Source organism: Nyctibius grandis, chromosome 3 (assembly GCF_013368605.1).
Source record: "Nyctibius grandis isolate bNycGra1 chromosome 3, bNycGra1.pri, whole genome shotgun sequence".
Lineage (NCBI taxonomy): Eukaryota > Metazoa > Chordata > Aves > Nyctibiiformes > Nyctibiidae > Nyctibius > Nyctibius grandis.
The window spans coordinates 17,215,464-17,232,513 of record NC_090660.1 but is presented as its reverse complement, the minus strand read 5'-3'; the positions used below and the strand labels follow the sequence as shown (position 1 = coordinate 17,232,513).

Sequence of the window (17,050 nt, the reverse complement as noted above, 5' to 3'; positions counted from 1 at the left end):
GACCGTGTGTGATATGGTATCGCAGTGCAGGACATCATGATCCACATTGTGTGCGATTACCAGACAGTAAATCAGCTGTGCTGCGCTAGAGCCAGAAACCAGTAGCTTTCACACTTGCTGCCTGTTTCCCACTCATTGTAAAGCCCTGCCCTATCACTTGATAGACCTGGAAAGGAAGCACAGAGGAAGCGAGTGCCACTGCTGGTTCAAAATGTTCCAGGGCAACTGGAAAGTTTGAGCAATGGCCTGGGTGAGAAGAACAAGACCTTATTGACAGGGTTCAATCCTTGTCAAGTCTGTTTCCCATCAACTTCCTAAGTAATCACAGCCTTTCTTTTTTTATCTCCTTTGCACTCTCTGGGTCTCCCACTTTCACCTCCTTTTTATTTTATATATTTATTTTAGTGGACTGAGCAAGGAGAATTGGGAAGTTTTCTTCTCTCTGATCCACCTCTGCTAAATCTTAGAGCCATTACTAATGAAAAGGTAGCTGTCATCCCCCGATTTGCCCTCATGTTTCTCCAGAGTTTCCACTGGATATTCTTTGAATTTCTCCTTTCGATAGGGTCTTGTTCTTTTCATTTGATGTACAGAAATACATACTGTTCCAGTGATGCCATGGCACCTGTGGTTTGGCATGTTCCCGATCAACTGGTGTCATAGACTGATGGCTGTTGGGTTATGGCACTGTAAAGTTAAGTAAACACACACATATACATGTAGTGGGAGAAGTATGTAAGCTGAGACTTTATTTCTTGGTTTCAAGGTCTTCTGGACTGTGTAAGACTTTATGAAACATTTATACCATGAAGTCACTCATTTTTTTTTTTTCTAATGCTGCAGTTTTAAACATACAGCAACATGCCCCTTGTACCCTCCACTGTGCCATTTTGCATAGACTTATGCATGATTTTGCCATCAATGTAGTAAGCAGTCTCTACTGGCAGTCCTGCTGCTCTAGGGCCTCCTAGTGCATCTCAGTTTATTACTTCAGCACGTTATTCTCCTTAGGCTACCTGTGAGACAAGAAAAGTTCGTTTAATCTGAGGTGAGAGAGGTTTTCTCTGGGGAAACATGCTTTTAAAAAGAGGACCAGAGAGATGTCTGTATAGTTTTGCACTTAAATGCCTCCATGATCACAGCAGAGCAGATCCACATAATAGAGTTTAAGCGTGTAAGCATAGGTGGCATCTCATGTTTTTATGGTCTTTCTGTAACAAGTGAATTGCCTCAGATAGAATACTCTCGCTACTATAGGAACAATCAGTTCAAAAAGTCAGTGAAAAGATGCAGACTCTTTGGGCATGGGTAATATTCACTGAATTGGTTGGTGAGCATTCTTCTGGAGGCGTAAACTCTGCTGGCTTTGTCATGGTGCGTACACATTTATAAGTACAATATGATTTACTGTATTTGGTAATCCTGGCAATAGTGATGCCAGGAAGATCATCTTATTTCAGGAAAACATGCACTAGCTTGTGTTTTGAAGTATTTGCTTTTTGGGAGTTTGATAATTTAAGTTTGACAAGGATTTAAAAGGAAGGAAAAAAAACAAACCCAAACTGAAACAACCCAAACTCTCAACCCTCAATGATATATAAAATGTGAAAATGGCTTGTATTCCGTAGTATAAATATAGGGTGTGCCAGGGATGTTTTTGAAAACTCAGTTGGTCAGGCAGGCAGAATTATTGCTGCCTTCAGAAGGCTTGTGGAAGAAGCGTGCATGCAAGGGAGATGCGAGTGTGACAGTACTACAGAAGCACGTCAGTTTGCAGAGTATGCCAAGCTTGCACCAATTTTTCTGAAATGTTTTTCCTTCCCTGTCTCCAAAATAGTTCAAATTCAATAACTGTGGTTAGGATATTTTGGAAATATGTCCCCAGGCACTTCATAATGGAACTTGGGAAGAGATTCAAGAGACTGGAGTTCTCAACCAGAATTTGTAAGCAAGCTATCTTAAAATATACTGCTTCTTAATCTAAAATTAACCAAAAAGCATCTACAGTATTTTTAGGTCAGTGTATAAATCTGGAGAAATCAAAGTATATACTTGTTACGCAGTCAACTCACTACAAATTTTTTTTTCTTCCCTTTTTTGGGACCTTAACCAGTCCAAATCTCTCAGGCCCATTCACTGTTTTTAACATTTTCCTATATCTTACTCTCTTCCCAGGATGGATCGTACTTGGCTGAGTTCCTGCTGGAAAAAGGCTACGAGGTGAGTGACTCGGTGACCGGCTGCAGGCTGATGGAGTCATTTGGATGCTGCAGCTCTGGCTTCCTCTGCTTCTGTCCTTCTCTGTGTATGTTTTCCACTCCAGCCCTAGATAACAAATCAAAACTCCGGAGAGGAATGTGCAACATGGCCTGTAATCATGCCAGCTTATTGTGCTATTTATCATCTAATGTCCACTGGTGTATTCCCTCTTTTCCTCAGGGTATAGCTGCTTTGCATGTTTCCCGCCAACTCAGATAAGCAGCGACCTGTGTGAGCCAAAACTGTAAGGAGTTAGGGAATAATTTATGATGCAATGTACCACATAAAGGAATAAGAATCTCTTGTTTGTTCTCTTCCCTTCCTCTCTCTCCACACTAAAGTCTCTTTTATTTTGGCAGTTATACTTCAGCAATGAAACCTTGCATTTGCTTTCACTCTTTAAAAAGCAAAAAAAAAAAAAAAAACCCAACCCCAAACCCAAAAAATATACTTTGGTAGTGTTACTTTCCACCACTTCTCTTGGATTGATTAAATTCTTGCTTAGCGCATGATTTTAATTTACCTTTTCCTTAAAATAGGGAAGTCTTATTCCTTACTTCTTGCTGCATAATTTTCTATGGCAAAATTTTTTTTGTGGCCCAGCAAAGCAACAATCACATTATTATGGTATGATTTGATGGTTTTGAACTGTTGTGGGCATTTATGTGAGAATGTTTGCCTTCTCAGTCATGAAAGATTCTTCCGAAATGTATAATAATGGAAGGAAAGGGGTGGTCAGGTTCATCTCCCCCCAATGTCGTATTTTCTGTGTTTTTAATAAAAGCTAATGCTGGTTCTAATATTAGATTTTATTACTTCTGTTGTAATACTGCTTCATAGCTTAGTGAGAAGTCTCTTCTCAGCCCATCTGTGCTTTCCGTCCTTTTGCACATGGTGAATCTTGCCTTGCTTATTCCATCCTTTCTCCTGTTTTGTTGATGGATGTGCTTATGGGTGGTGGTTTTTCAGTGTTGTAAATTGATTATTTTTACTATTTCTCCATTTCATTTGGGGAACAGAGATATCATTGTGGTTGATTCTGCTACTTTAAAGGCAAAAGTACATGCTTTCTCCTAGTCCACAACGAAATTGGGAACTGCTAACTGCAACTAAAATGAAATATAACCGTTTCCACAATAGAAAGGTTATAATAATGGGGTGAGGGTTTTTTCTTCTGTTTCTCAACTCTCCATCTATTTGTTGGAATTCTTTCCTGTGTTCCCAGTTAGAGACCTCTGTTCCTGAATAACTGAACACAAGAGTACACGTGATAACTGATTGCCTTCCTACCTAAGGTGGTTCATTTGACTTTTTTTATTTCAATCCATTTAAAGATTAAGCCCTATTGACAAAAATCCACTGATCTTACATTCTTAGCTAGATTAACCAGTTTGCACACATTTTGGCTTGTCACAAAGTTTGCATTTCACCTGTTCTGTGCAGACAAAGGTACCTTTCATCAGTTTCTTACAGTAATATTGCTGTCATGGATTAAACATTTGGCAGGTTTTCTTTCTCTTGTATGTGCATACCAGAAAAAGGAGTGGGAGGGGAAAAAAAAAAAAAAAAGCTGGGTTTGCATGTTTTCTTGCTATCGTTGGATGCAACAGGCTCTGTGGATTTGTTTGTTTGCTGAAACTTTTTGAAGTCTTGGAATGATTGCATTTAGCACATCTCATTGGTCAAATGTTGGTATCACAGTCATTCAGCTGCCATAAAGCTCTTGCAAGCACAATCTTTCGTCAAGCTTTGAGCTGGCAAGATTTGAATTATTGGTCAATCATTTGCGTGAACTTGAATTTCAGTATGAGTTTGTTGAGAGATAGATAATTGAGAACTCCAGAAGTCTCTCATCAGGACTTTAAGCCAAAATATTTAATTTTGCTAGGAGAGTTGTGGAGCACTTATGTTAGCATTCTTTAGAATAATTTGATGCTTTAAAACTGGAAAGTCTGATTTTTACTCAGCAAACCAGATGTTCATTTGAGTACTCAAAATATATCCAGCAACTTTGCGAAATGAAGTTATTATGGAAGTGTCTTTTTTTGAAAGTGTTTCTCTGTAAACCTTACGTCCCTATAAATTATCCACACATTCTATAAATAATTATTTTGATAGGGCTTTTAACTAAATAACTTTGAAAATCTATATTAATAAATTCATTATTTGATGGAAATTTCTTTTAAGGGGCCATGTTTCTCAGTTCCCTATTGATCCTAAAAATGCAAATATATTACTCAGTTGTGGAAAGTTTAACATTTGAATTGCAGAACAAGGTATGTTGTCAGCCTGTTGTGTGGCTGGGCACACGAGATTTTATGCAAGGAAAATGGCATCATAAATTTGACTTACAAGTTGTAAAAATGAAGCTATTCAGCTATTACTAGAGATCTTGCCAGCAAAATGTCATTCTTAAAGCAGCAGACTGGTCTCACTCTGTTGTTGTGCATACCTTCTTACTCAGTTAAGTTTCAGACTTAAAATGGAGTAAAAGGTGTTTTCTGTGTCAATAACCATAGCTTGTGTTATGTGTAAAACAAAAATCCCCAAACAAAACCAAACCAAACCCCCAAACACTGCCTGTTCCTGCTGGTGTGTTCTCGCAGATACAAGGTAACATGAAGTGAGAGAGTAAAGCGATGGCCCAACCCAACCAAGCTTTGGATGCATCAAAGTGTAAGGGATTGCTTTCAGAAATAAAGGGCAGGGAGAAGCGGAGGGCAGTCAGATGCTGAAGCTTGATTTCACTTGTGCAAGCACAACTTCTGCAGCTGGTAACCTAAGCTAACGTGAATTTTGGCAGCAGGCATGGGGCTATCTTACATAAGGAGGAAACAGGATCAGTGTTTGAATGATTTCTCTCATGTATTAGATACAAACGGGCTTTTCTATAATATTAGTCAGAACCAGAGGGTTTTTTTCACTGTCTTATTTATCATGGCTGGTTAAAGGAAATTCTCAACCAGTGTTTCAGCCTTAGGCTTGCCTGAGTGTCTTGTAACCTGCTGGAGAACACTGACTCATGAGGTCCACAAGACAGCATTGACTGTCCTGGCTGTTCTTCCAACACCCCAGACAGTGAATAACAGCTGTTTTCTAAAATATATTCAGGCCTTGCAGCTGCTACCCTTTCTTTCCCCTTGTCTTTTTCTTCCTTTCTCTCCTCTCTGCCCTCTTTTTCCTTTCACTAGACCTCTCTCCTGCTGCTACTTCTTCCATGCCCATCATCTGTGGCTTAAGAAAGACTTCTCTGCAACCAGGGAGAAGTAGTTATCTTGGGATTCACATGTTGCTTCTCCAACTCCAGTAAAGTGGGCAAGTCTCGCTCACTAGGAGATGGTGCTCTAGGGCAATTCAGTGTGTTTTCTGTACTCTGTGTGATGCTTGGGCTGCTAGTGGTGTCAACAAGGAGAAGGTGAAACAACTCAAGGATACTAAAATAAATATGACAGCATCAGAGCTCATCTCCAAGTATTTTGTTACAATTTGGATAACAGTCTGCCTTTAGGAATAGAGACAAGTTCTGATTACCTGATATAAGGGTTAGGCCCATGTATATGAAGAGAGTGATGATGATGAACACTTTCCTCTTAATGTTTACCACTTTCCTTTTGTATTTTTCCTTGTCCAATTCCCAGGTGCATGGCATTGTTCGTCGGTCTAGTTCTTTTAATACAGGCCGGATTGAACACCTCTATAAGAATCCACAGGCTCACATTGAAGGAAGTAAGACTTTGTTTTTATATTTGAAGTTTTTTTTTTACTCTGTGGTGTGTGTTTAGTGGAGAAAGGTCCCCTGACCAGGAAGGGAATCCCAGTTTCCTCTACCTAAATGTTAATAACAAGTAGTTATTTTTAAGCTGTGCTTGACTTAAGATTGGTTAATTAAAACAAAAAAAACCAAACAAACAAAAAACCTTGATACCTAAGCTTCCTTTTTCTCTGCTTGTGTTAGCTAGCTGCTCTCAGAAAGAAAAGTGATGATTTTTCTCTGATGAAAATGTGACACAAAATATAGCTACTCTTGTGTGTGTGAGTTACCAAGAGGGGCCCAGGAAGGTACTTTCTGTTGTGTAAAAATGCTGACACAGTTCACACATAGCTAAGCAGTAGCAATTAGAAAATGGCTGGGCCTGCAAAAAACTATGTGAGGTTGAGAACACTGATATGTCAGAATAGTAAAATGGTTTTTTTTTTGAGGCAGTTATCTTAAGCGCTCCACTTCTGTTTCCTCATGAGCTCCTTAGTGTCTGATGGAGGTGAAGGTTTGGGGACAGCCTATATGATGGCATGAATAAGACATGATCAATTCTTATTGATGACAGGAAGAATGACTGTTTGGACATTCTGAATTTCTGCACCCAAGGAAAGAATTACCCATTTTTCCCGAAGGAAAGTCATTGCTCTTGGAAATTTGCTGACAATTTACTGTATTCTCTGTTACCGATGATAATTTGGAAAGCTGAAATTTAGTGTACACTCTGCAAAAAATTGTTTTGAGTATTTTACCTTAAAGAAGGATAACTGGTCACTTGAAAAGAAGCTCAAATGTTGGATGGCTCCAGTTCAGCAGAAGGATTGAGCAGTTTAACAAGCGTGTAGTTCTCTATGGTATGTACACTTTGTAGAGTTGTGCAGACCGACACTGTCCTCAATAGTCCAATTTAAGGTATTGTTAACACTAAATATCTCCATGCTGTAAATAAATCTCATGTCTTTTGAAGTCTGCTTCCCACCATGGTTAAAGAGAGCCTAATTTTATCAAATTGTAATATATAATGCAACTTTTAGATTTCATTTTATCTTTGCTTGTAATTTTTTAAAAATACTTAATTTATGACATAACTTCAGTGGTATTTGCTGTGAATAGTTGCTACTTACTGTACATTGGTCCTTAAATTATCTGACTGAGAGAGGGGTAAAACTGAATAAAATTATCTTCATGAAGAATATTGAAACCTGTGCTTCCATCAAGGACAATGTAAGAACCATTTCCCATGACTTACATTCATGGCTCACAAGGTAAAATGAAGCAAAAGAAATCAAATTGGAACCTGTACATTGTGAGGACCATCTTGTGAATATGACAAGTGATTTGAGAAGACAAAGTAGATTGTGATAAATATGTATATGAACATTTGAGGAAAGAGATGGAAGAAAGGAAAAAGAAAGCAGACCTTAAATGTTTTCCACCACTTCTTACCTCATCTTCCTTTAACTGAGGAATGCAGCCATATGAATGGGAGGAGGAGGAGGAATTGGACTTGGAATATCAGGAAAAGCTTCTCCATGGAAACTGTTTGGAAACAACTGGTTTCCAGGCAGTACTGGAGGAAGCAAAGAAGCAGTAGTGTTTGATGTGAGCAAACCCTAATTTTGTCTTTGCCCTATGTGTTCTTCCCATGAGGAATTGATTACACATTGCAAAATTATGATCTTCATAGAGAGTGAACCTCTTTATCCAAAAAAAAAAAGTAGAGAGAACAAGAAGGAGCCCTCCAGCTATTATTTGCCAAGGAGGTTTTCAGATTGGATAATATTACTAAAACCCACACGTTTTGACATTTGATCTGTGTTTATAAATCTTTGCATCAAATAAACTCCATGTCTACTAAGTCTTTCCACTTAGCTTATTACTCTTGAAAGATCTCTTTTTCATGGGTCAGAAAATGAACAAAGGCTCATGCCCTGCTCCCCTTAAAAAAAGCCGTTTGGACAAAAAACTTTGAAGACTTGATGGTAGACCAAAATGGATGTTCTCCTTTGAAAGCTTTAAATTTAAGGTAATTGTGGGAGGGTATCTCTGATGCTTGGCTCAGCCCAGCTGGCAGCCCACCTTTCTCTGGGAAGCTCTGAGACTGCTCTCTGGCCAGGGGATGGGGGCAGAACTGGATGTCTTTGGTGTAGGAAGAGGGAGCCTGGCTGTGGCACCTCTTTACTGCTCAGCTGCTGCTTAGGCTGGAGAGGAATCAGTTGCTCTTTCAGACCCTGAGGCTCCTACAGAGCTGCTGCTGTTGCTCCCTGGGCCTCCTCTTGTAACACTGTCATCTGCTCTGTCCTCTCCAAAAGATGGCTCAGCTGGCAGGGAGATTTCTTTTAACTCCCAGCCAAGGTAAGCAGAGGAAGAAGAGGGCCCCCTGTTCCCTAGGGGAAGCTTTCTTTTCTGGTACAGAAAGGGTAGTGCATTTGGGTGGTTCTCTGCTCCCACCAGCCCACAGAGTTGCCCTGAAAAAGGTGGTAACTGCCATCAGAGAAATTGGTTAGGTAGTGTTTGCTCTTGGTCTCTATTAAATGTTGCAAGAAAAAAGCAGCAGCTGTTAAGGATGTCTGGACACCAACAGTTTTGAGGATTGCAGGTTAACATCAATATCCAAATAGTTTTATCCTATAACTATTTGGGATCTTGTGCACACTGTGGCCCACAAGCAGAACTGGTTTCATGTGTTGAATTTCATTTGGGAAGCAGGACAGTTGCGTTCCATACAAGTGGAATTGTGGTGTTGCTCCAGCACAGCCTGTATAGGACTGGTGGCGGGAATGGAGGCAGCCCACACCATGGAAAATTGGTGTGTATGCATAAAAAGGGTCATAACCAGCTTGCCAGCCCTCATATTTAATCACAGTTATCTCTTTCTTTTTAAAAAAAGTTTCATTAACATTCCCTTACCTGTTAGCCACAGCTTCAATTGAGTCTTGAAGTCTCTTCAGAACTGTCCTTTTCAAGCATTGTGGATGTAAAAGCAGATTTCAAGAATATACTGTGACCTGCTGGGCTGTATCACTTTATCAACCTGAAGAGCCTCAAGTACCTGTTAAACAGGAATGTGCAAAGCTGAACACCTGAGAACTGCGTGATCTGTTACTTCCTTTCTGCCTTAAAATGTTAAAAAAACAAAGAACAAACCCCAAAACAGCTTAAATAAAAACAAAGTTCACATATCTGTACAACAGTTTAAAAAATGTACTGTGTATTCATAGGGTAGTCTCTTGTAATAAACCTTGTATTTCTTGGTTTCAGGATTTTTAAAAAAATGAAAAAAAATCAAGCTGATCATATCTGTAGATGATTCAGCCACAAAATACTGGTGACCATTGTCAAATAGAAGACCACTAAAGTGTAGCAAAATAGGAATTTCTTCTTTTTCCTGGAGATAGGGCAATGTAAACATAAATTTTTTAAGGTCAAAGCCATCAAATGAAAATCTATAGAAATATGGCAAGTAAATGGCTAATTCATCAATAGTTATAACAAGATTTTTGTTAAACAGATATGTGAATAGCAGTGTCGTGGTGTGGGGTTTTTTTTAAATAAGGAAAATGAGACCTGTTTTATCAGAATGAATTTCACTTCTGGAATAATTTCTTGACAGGTCAGGGTGTGAAACCAAGGACGAGTTAATAAGCCATTGCAACATGCTCTTTCAATTTTGACAGGAGCTGGTCTTGTGCTCTTACTTTCTAATTTGTGTGTGAAAAAGTAGGTAACTCGATTGGGAAAGGATAAATAACAGCTGCATGACTGATGTATCTAACCACATTTGAGATTTTGGTGTGTAATATCAAGAAGCGTGTCTCATTGACAGTTGCAATGTTCTCTAAAATTCCTTTCTAGTGTGTATCTATATTTTTTAAAATGGAAAACCAATAGTAATAAATGCAGTGGGTTGTACTGTAACGTTACCTAAATGTTCACCTTGTAGGTACCTTAGGCATTTTTGTTGTGAAAGTATTCACAGTGAGGAACTTAAACGTGCAACGTTTTGGGAAGAAGGAGGAAGCTATCATTATATGCTTAAGAAGTTATTAAAAACCTTTGTGAGTGAAAGATTGGAAGCCTAAACTAAAATAATGCTTTTTTTTCTGCCTGAAATTCTGTATATGAAACTGGTCTAATTTATACAACCTGGGTTAATGAAATGTAAACTATTAAACAAATGATATAAATGTTGCTAGGTAAATCAGATTATTGAAAAGAGAATCTGAAATGTCATTCATTACTCCTGCAGGGAAATATATTTTGTGCTTAAAGCAGGGAAAAAGCCCAACCAAAACCTTGTTCAGCTGGTGATCTCTTGACTTTTTCCAATAAATGTTTACTTGGGTTTTAAACCTGGAATAGGATTTGGACCAAGAATGCCATATTGTTCTGGAACAGTGTGTTAACTATGTGTTCTTAAACTCTGAAGACATGAAGCTGCACTATGGTGATCTCACGGACAGCACCTGCCTGGTGAAGATCATTAATGAAGTCAAACCCACTGAGATATACAACCTGGGAGCTCAGAGTCATGTCAAGGTGAGTAGCTTCTAGCGCTGAGAATTGTGAATATGCGTTAATGGTGGTATACTGCTTTGATTATTTTAGACTGCAGCATTTATAGCTCTTTTAACAAGTGCTAACTTTGACAGGTGAACACTGCCTTAAATCAAGATAGTTGTGCTTGCTGAGGTGCTGAATTACTGCACAAGTCTTGCTACTGAATATATATTATAATGTCAGAATAAGTGAGGGTAAATTGTCATTATGAACAAAATCCACAGGTTTAGAAATCTGATTTTTCTACCATGTGAAACAACTTTTGCTGCAGAGTTTGCTGCTGATCAGTCCTAATGGAGAAGTTATGCGGTGTTGTCAGGCCAAACAGCACTTGGAACCACATTATTCTGTTTGCATTATAACCAATACGTTTATCTCAGTACATAATTTCCAGAAAGGCTTTATCTATATCAGTTTTCATGCAGGTTGTATTCTTTGAAAGATTGACCTACAAATAGAGAAAACAGCTTTGCTACTAGCTACAGTATTATAACACTTCTGGTTTTTTGGTTGGAAAAATCAAGTTATAGAAACTGAAACAAAAAGGACTTGTTGAAGATGAGTAACTTGGCCCTGGCAAGTACTGCTGCATCATAAGGAAAGAATATGAATAGTAGAGCATATAACTTTAATTTACATTTTACATATGTTATACTACATTGCTGTGTCATGGAAAAGCTCAGTTTACTAACAGGTGAACTTCATTTACTTGCAAAAACCTCATTCATATTTCACTTCATGATTACAAACTGAAACTGCTAGCCAAGTAGCAAATTGTCATTAAAATAAATTGTCAGCCATATGCCCTGTCCTTACTTTATACAATGTGAAAGTATTCTTAAGTGGTAGTATTCCCTGTCTTCTGTTGAGATGAGAACTGAAGGAGCATTTAAGCCCCGTGAAAGTCAACCTTCCTACAAAAAGCAGTGTGTTGCTCCTATCAATCCCTAAGCCTTGAAACACAGCAAGGGGAAATAATGTTGAAAGACTGCAGCTATTGACAGGACAAACAGCAGAATATAGAGATGAAAGGAGAATAATCTTGCTTTTAAATTGCTTGCATGATTGAATTATCCAGTTTGCTCTGTGCCAACCATGGATCTGGTGGGGTTTATTAGCTCAGGTACAGCAGTATAAGAACCAAGGCTGCATGAGTCCAAGGGAAGCTTTGGTCCAGAAGGCAATTTAACTGCCGCTTTGCAGAGTGAAACCTGAGCCAGCAAACCTTGCTGGGTATTTGCAATCCACGGCTAGGTGTTCCAGCATTTCATGTTTTGAACTAGTGAGTTGGATAACAATCTCCATGGAAATTACTTGTTTTCCTTAGATGGTATTAGCATGGTACTAATGTTCTAGTCCCAAACTATCTCCAGGTGGCTGCTGCAGCTCAAGTCACACCACTGGGAGGGTATGAAGTGGGGGTGGTGGTGATGCTGCTATAGGGTCTTGCATGATGCTGCCATGGGCTCTGGGAAAGTTTATTCCTCAAGTATCTCACTGTGTGAACATTTTGAGCCAATGCAGACCTGGCACTGAGTTTTGGCTATTGGAAATGTTATGTACCTTGGAACACAATGAGGAGACATCAAAATGGCTTTCTTAGAAGCTAGCCTGAATGCAGCAGGCCAATATTTAGACAATGTTAGAAGTCCTACTGGAAGTCTAGATGGACTTCTTCAGGGTGTGTTTGTTATGCTTCCTAGCATCTCCAGTAATACTTCTGTTGTCGCAGTTGAGGAGAGAACCTAGGCACCCCAAGTCTGTTGACTGAGGTGATTGGGGGACTTAACTGTGGTATCGATAGGACTTAAAAGTAGTCCAACAGTGCTTACCACTTTAAAACAATTCCCAGAGTTAGAAGAGAGAGTAGAACTTGGCCACCTGTTAGGGGTTAATGTCTTCACCAGAGACCTGAACAGCTCTTACCATTAAACTTTGGTTATGTAAACTTACTGGTTTTACCTGTGTGCATCATGTTTGGGGAAGGAGGGAGAAAGACTTCTAATCTTAGCTTGCTTCACATTCTGGTGACTTTGAACCCATGACGTCTTAGTATATTTTGGTGGTGTTTATGTTGGCTTGTGTTTATGCAGAATAAAGTTTTCTATCACTCTCACTTCCAGTTAGTTTATGTGAGCCATGCTGAAATGAAGGAAAATAAAATAATAGGAAGTTGGTCTGGTTTCCTGTAGGAAACAAATGAAGATGAAAATTGGTTCTTGGAATAAACCCATAGTAGTCTGGGAAATACTGTCAGAGAAGACGTTTTTCTGAATCATAAATAGTGAGGGCTATGACTCATAAAGTAGGTCACTGGGAGGCTGATCTGATCTTGTACATGGGAGAAAGTGAGAGAAGACAAACTTGCTCGTTATTAAAAACAGTAAACTTAACAGAATGATGTAATCAGTAGGAACAAATTATCCAGTGTGCATTCCTGTCTGTTTTGGTGAGAAATGGGGATTAGCTCTCAGCACTGTACCTTCTCCATTGGATGTTCAGAAAACAGTAGCACATTCACTTCATAGTTACTAAGTAAACACTTTAGCCTTGTGTTTTCTATCCAGTCTTTGTATGTCCTGCTGCTTGGGCTTTTGGTGTTTTGGGAATCCAGTGTGCTGACCATGATTTGTTTTCACTTAATTAGGTTTCATGGGACTGATTGTTTACAGTATATTGAGTCTAAAAAATAATCTATTATTGTGTATAGGTAGCATGCAGATGGCTTAATCTAAATTCTGTTATCCATAACTCAATACATGTATCCCTCTGTCTGTTGAATGTCTCGAAAATCAATTATCCAAATGCTAGATTGGCTAAAATGAAAGAAGTTTCTCTTGCACAGTGTTTCGGTAGGTGCACACAGATAAGAACTTGTAACTGTTTTTTTTTCTGAAGGACAAGTGATCTCATCCGTATTTGACTGTGCTTTAAGATCTTTTTGTTTTGAGTTGTATTGAACTGGTAAAGCTGGTAAATATTTTTTTTTACAAATTTCTGCAGCAAAAAAAGGCAGTGTAATCTTAGTAAAAGATCTTTTGCTTTCAGCACTTGAAACTTGTTGCATTGAGCAGTTAAATGTAGGACTGAAGAAATGGCTCCAGTTTTATGGCTATTCCTATCCTAGTAGTCATGTATTAAATAGCCCAGTCCAATTTGGCTGTAGTGCAGATAGCCACAATTGCTCAGTTTACTTCTTTAAATTGGGCAGTAGAAGGTTATTTTGCCTACTCACTGTTGGCATTTGTTGCCAGAAATTTTATAGCAAATGTGTTTTGAGATATGAAAATAATGGGTTGACTTCTCTGTGATGGGTGTTCCTTACATATGCAACATGGACATATTACTGAAGAGTAAAACCTTACTTGCATGTAACTACATTTAAAAAAGCCAATAAATGCTCAGTTTGGTTTTTTTTTTTTCATCTTGCAAGATAAATACAGGATTTTTTTGGTTTTTAGTTTAGGGGATATTAAGGTTCTATTTAGTTTTAAGTCCTTGCAGACATATGAGTGCTTGGAGCCATACAGGAATTAATTTTAAGAAGCAAACCCTACTACTGTTAGCTGAAAGGTGAAATGTAAAAATCAAGGGGCTTTTAGTGTATAACCCCTCACTTGAGTAAGGATTTCTTTACGTTTGTCTGTCAAACTCAGCTTTGTCTCTAGCTCCTCCTTTTTTCCATCTATATTTTTGTGGTCTCCAAAGAGAAGGCCCTGGTCTTGGGAGGCCTTTAGTCTCCTCTTTCTCCATGCTGGCAAAATTAAACAACTTTGTCATTTCTGATTCTTTTGTGTTTTTATCTGCATCAAATCCTGAACCCTAACTGCTGTGAACCAAACATATGAACTACTAAATCATTTCAACCCCATGCCTGTTAATGTGACTGTTTTCATGCAGCATGGAAGGTGAAGTGGCAGCAGGGAAGATAAACAAAAAAAAAAATAGCAAGAAGGTCTTCAGAGACAATGGAAGAAAATTCCAACTTATGTAAAAACCTGTGCTTATCTGTGTCTCTGCATCCTGAAGTTATAGCTTGCATGCTTGGTGGTGAGAAAGTGGGATTGCTTCAGGGAGAGGAAACTTGAAGTACACAAGCAAAAGTTTACATAAAGTAATTTTACAGAATCACAGAATGTTTGAAGGTTGGCAAGGACCTCTGGAGACTGTCTAGTCCAACCCCCTTACTCAAAGCATAATCAGCTAGAACAGGTTGCAAAGGACCTTGTCCAGTCAAGTTTTGAGTAGGATGGAGACTCCACAACCTCCCTGAGCAGCCTTTTCTCTCACCTGTACAGTTCCACCACCCTCACAGTAAAAAAACAACACCCACCACCACAAACTTTTTCATATTTTTAAATGGCATTTCTTGTATTTCAATTTGTGCCTGTTGCCTCACCTCCTGTCACTGGATACCACTGAGAAGAGTCTGTCTCAGTAATCTTTACTCTTCCCATCACCCATCAGGTATTTTTATACACATCAGTCAGCTCCCCCTCTGAGCCTTCTTCAGACTAAACAAATGCAGCTCTCTCAGCCTCTCCTCATATGATAAGTGCTCCAGTCCTTCAGCCCTTTATGGCCCTTTGCAGGTGCATTGTGTCTGCACTGGAAGCCCAGAATTCCCGGTGGTCTTGCCACTGTAGAGGCAAAAGATCACTTCCCTTGACCTTCTGGTGACACTTATCCTCATGCAGCTGAAGATGCTGTTGAACTTCTTTGCTGGCTCATGATCAACTTGATGTCCAGCAGAACTCCCAGGCCCTTTTCTGCCAAGCTCCTCCCCAGCATGTACTGGTGCGTGAGGTCATTCCTTTGAAGTTGCAGGACTTTGCACTTCTATTTGTTGAACTTAATGAAAATCCCTTCTGCTCATTTCTCTAGCCTGTCGAGGTCCCTCTGAAGGACAGTATACCCATCCGGCATTATCAACCACTCCTCACAATTTTATATCATCTGCAGACTTGCTGAAGATGCACTCTGATCCATTATCAAGGTCATTGTCTACCCCTGGGGTATGCAATTAGTGACTGGACTCCAGCTGGGCTTTGTGCCACTGATCACAACACTTTGAATCCATCAGTTCAGCCAGTTTTCAATCTACCTCACCATCGACTTATCTAGCCTACTCTTCCTTCATTCACCGACCCAGTCATCTCATCATAGAAGTCTAGCAGGTTGGTCAGGCATGATTTCCCCTTCATAAATCTATGCCTGACTTTGCCCAATGATCTTCTTGTCCTTCATACATTTGGAAATGGTTTCCCAGATTAGTTGTCCCATCACCTTCCCAGGGATCAAGGTGAGGCTGACCAGCTTGTAGTTTTCTGGATCCTCCTTCTTGAAGCTAGCGGCGACATTGCCTTTCTTCTAGTTGCCAGGAACCTTCCCCGATTGCCATGACCTTTCTAGAGTGGCTTTACAATGCCATCAGCCAACTCCTTCAGCACTTGTGGATGCATCCCACCAGGTCTCATGTTGTGTGTTCACTTTGTATGAATGTTCCCCTGATCCTCTTCTACCACGGGTAAGTTTTTATTGCTTCAGACTTTCTCATGGGTCTCAGGGACCAGTGATTTCTTAATATCAGCCTTACTAGTGAAGAGAGAGGTGAAGAGGATGTGGGATACCTCAGCCTTTTCAGTGTCCTTTGTCACCAGGTTGCCTGCCCTGTTCAGCAGCAGGCCCACATTTTCACTGATAGTCTTTTTGCTGCTGATAGACCTGTAGAAGCCCTTCTTGATGCCCTTCATGTCCCTTGCAGCATTCAAATCCAGACAGGCTTTGGTTTTCCTACCTGTATACCTGCCTACTTGAACAGTCACTTTGTATTCTTCTTGGGTTGCCTGTCAATGCTTTCTTATACATTTCTTTTTTATGCTTGGGTCAGGAGCTCCTTATTCATCATGCAGGCCTCCTGCCGCCTTTTTTAATTTCATACTTGTCAGGATGGACCATTCTTTACTTTGGTTTGGCTTAGCTTTAACTATCTCAGTAACACTGAAATAAAATAACTTCTAGTGATTGCTGCCATTGGTAGATTCATTCTGAAGATAGTTCTTTTGTGCTGGAGATGTGTTTTGGCATTATAGTCCATATGTTAAACAGGAATGTTCCTAGCTAGTTTGTAGGGTGGATTTTTTTATCACACATAAATACCAATCAGTAATCTTAATGATGCTACTTACGTGCTCAGGCAATAGGACAAAGGGTAATGGTTTTAAACTAAAAGAAGGTAGATTTAGCCTAGATATAAGGAAGAAATTTTTTTCAGTGAGGGTAGTGAAACACTGGAACAACTTGCCCAGAGGGGTGGTGGATGCCCCATCCCTGGAAACATTCAAGGTCAGGTTGGACAGGGCTCTGAGCAGCCTGATCTAGTTGAAGATGTCCCTGCTCACTGCAGAGGGGTTAGACTAGGTGACCTTTAAGGTCCCTTCTAACCCAAACCACTCTATAATTCTATGTTAACTG

At 39.5% G+C, this 17,050-nt stretch overlaps 1 protein-coding gene across 1 annotated transcript in view; it reads left to right on the top strand.

Moving 5' to 3' along the window:
• The window catches only part of GMDS (GDP-mannose 4,6-dehydratase), a 437,246-nt gene that overhangs the window by 67,057 nt on the left and 353,139 nt on the right, over window positions 1-17,050 (top strand). Inside the window, 3 exon segments of the mRNA XM_068395823.1 lie at window positions 2,176-2,220; window positions 5,898-5,985; window positions 10,446-10,555. Coding sequence (XP_068251924.1) covers window positions 2,176-2,220; window positions 5,898-5,985; window positions 10,446-10,555 — 243 coding nt within the window.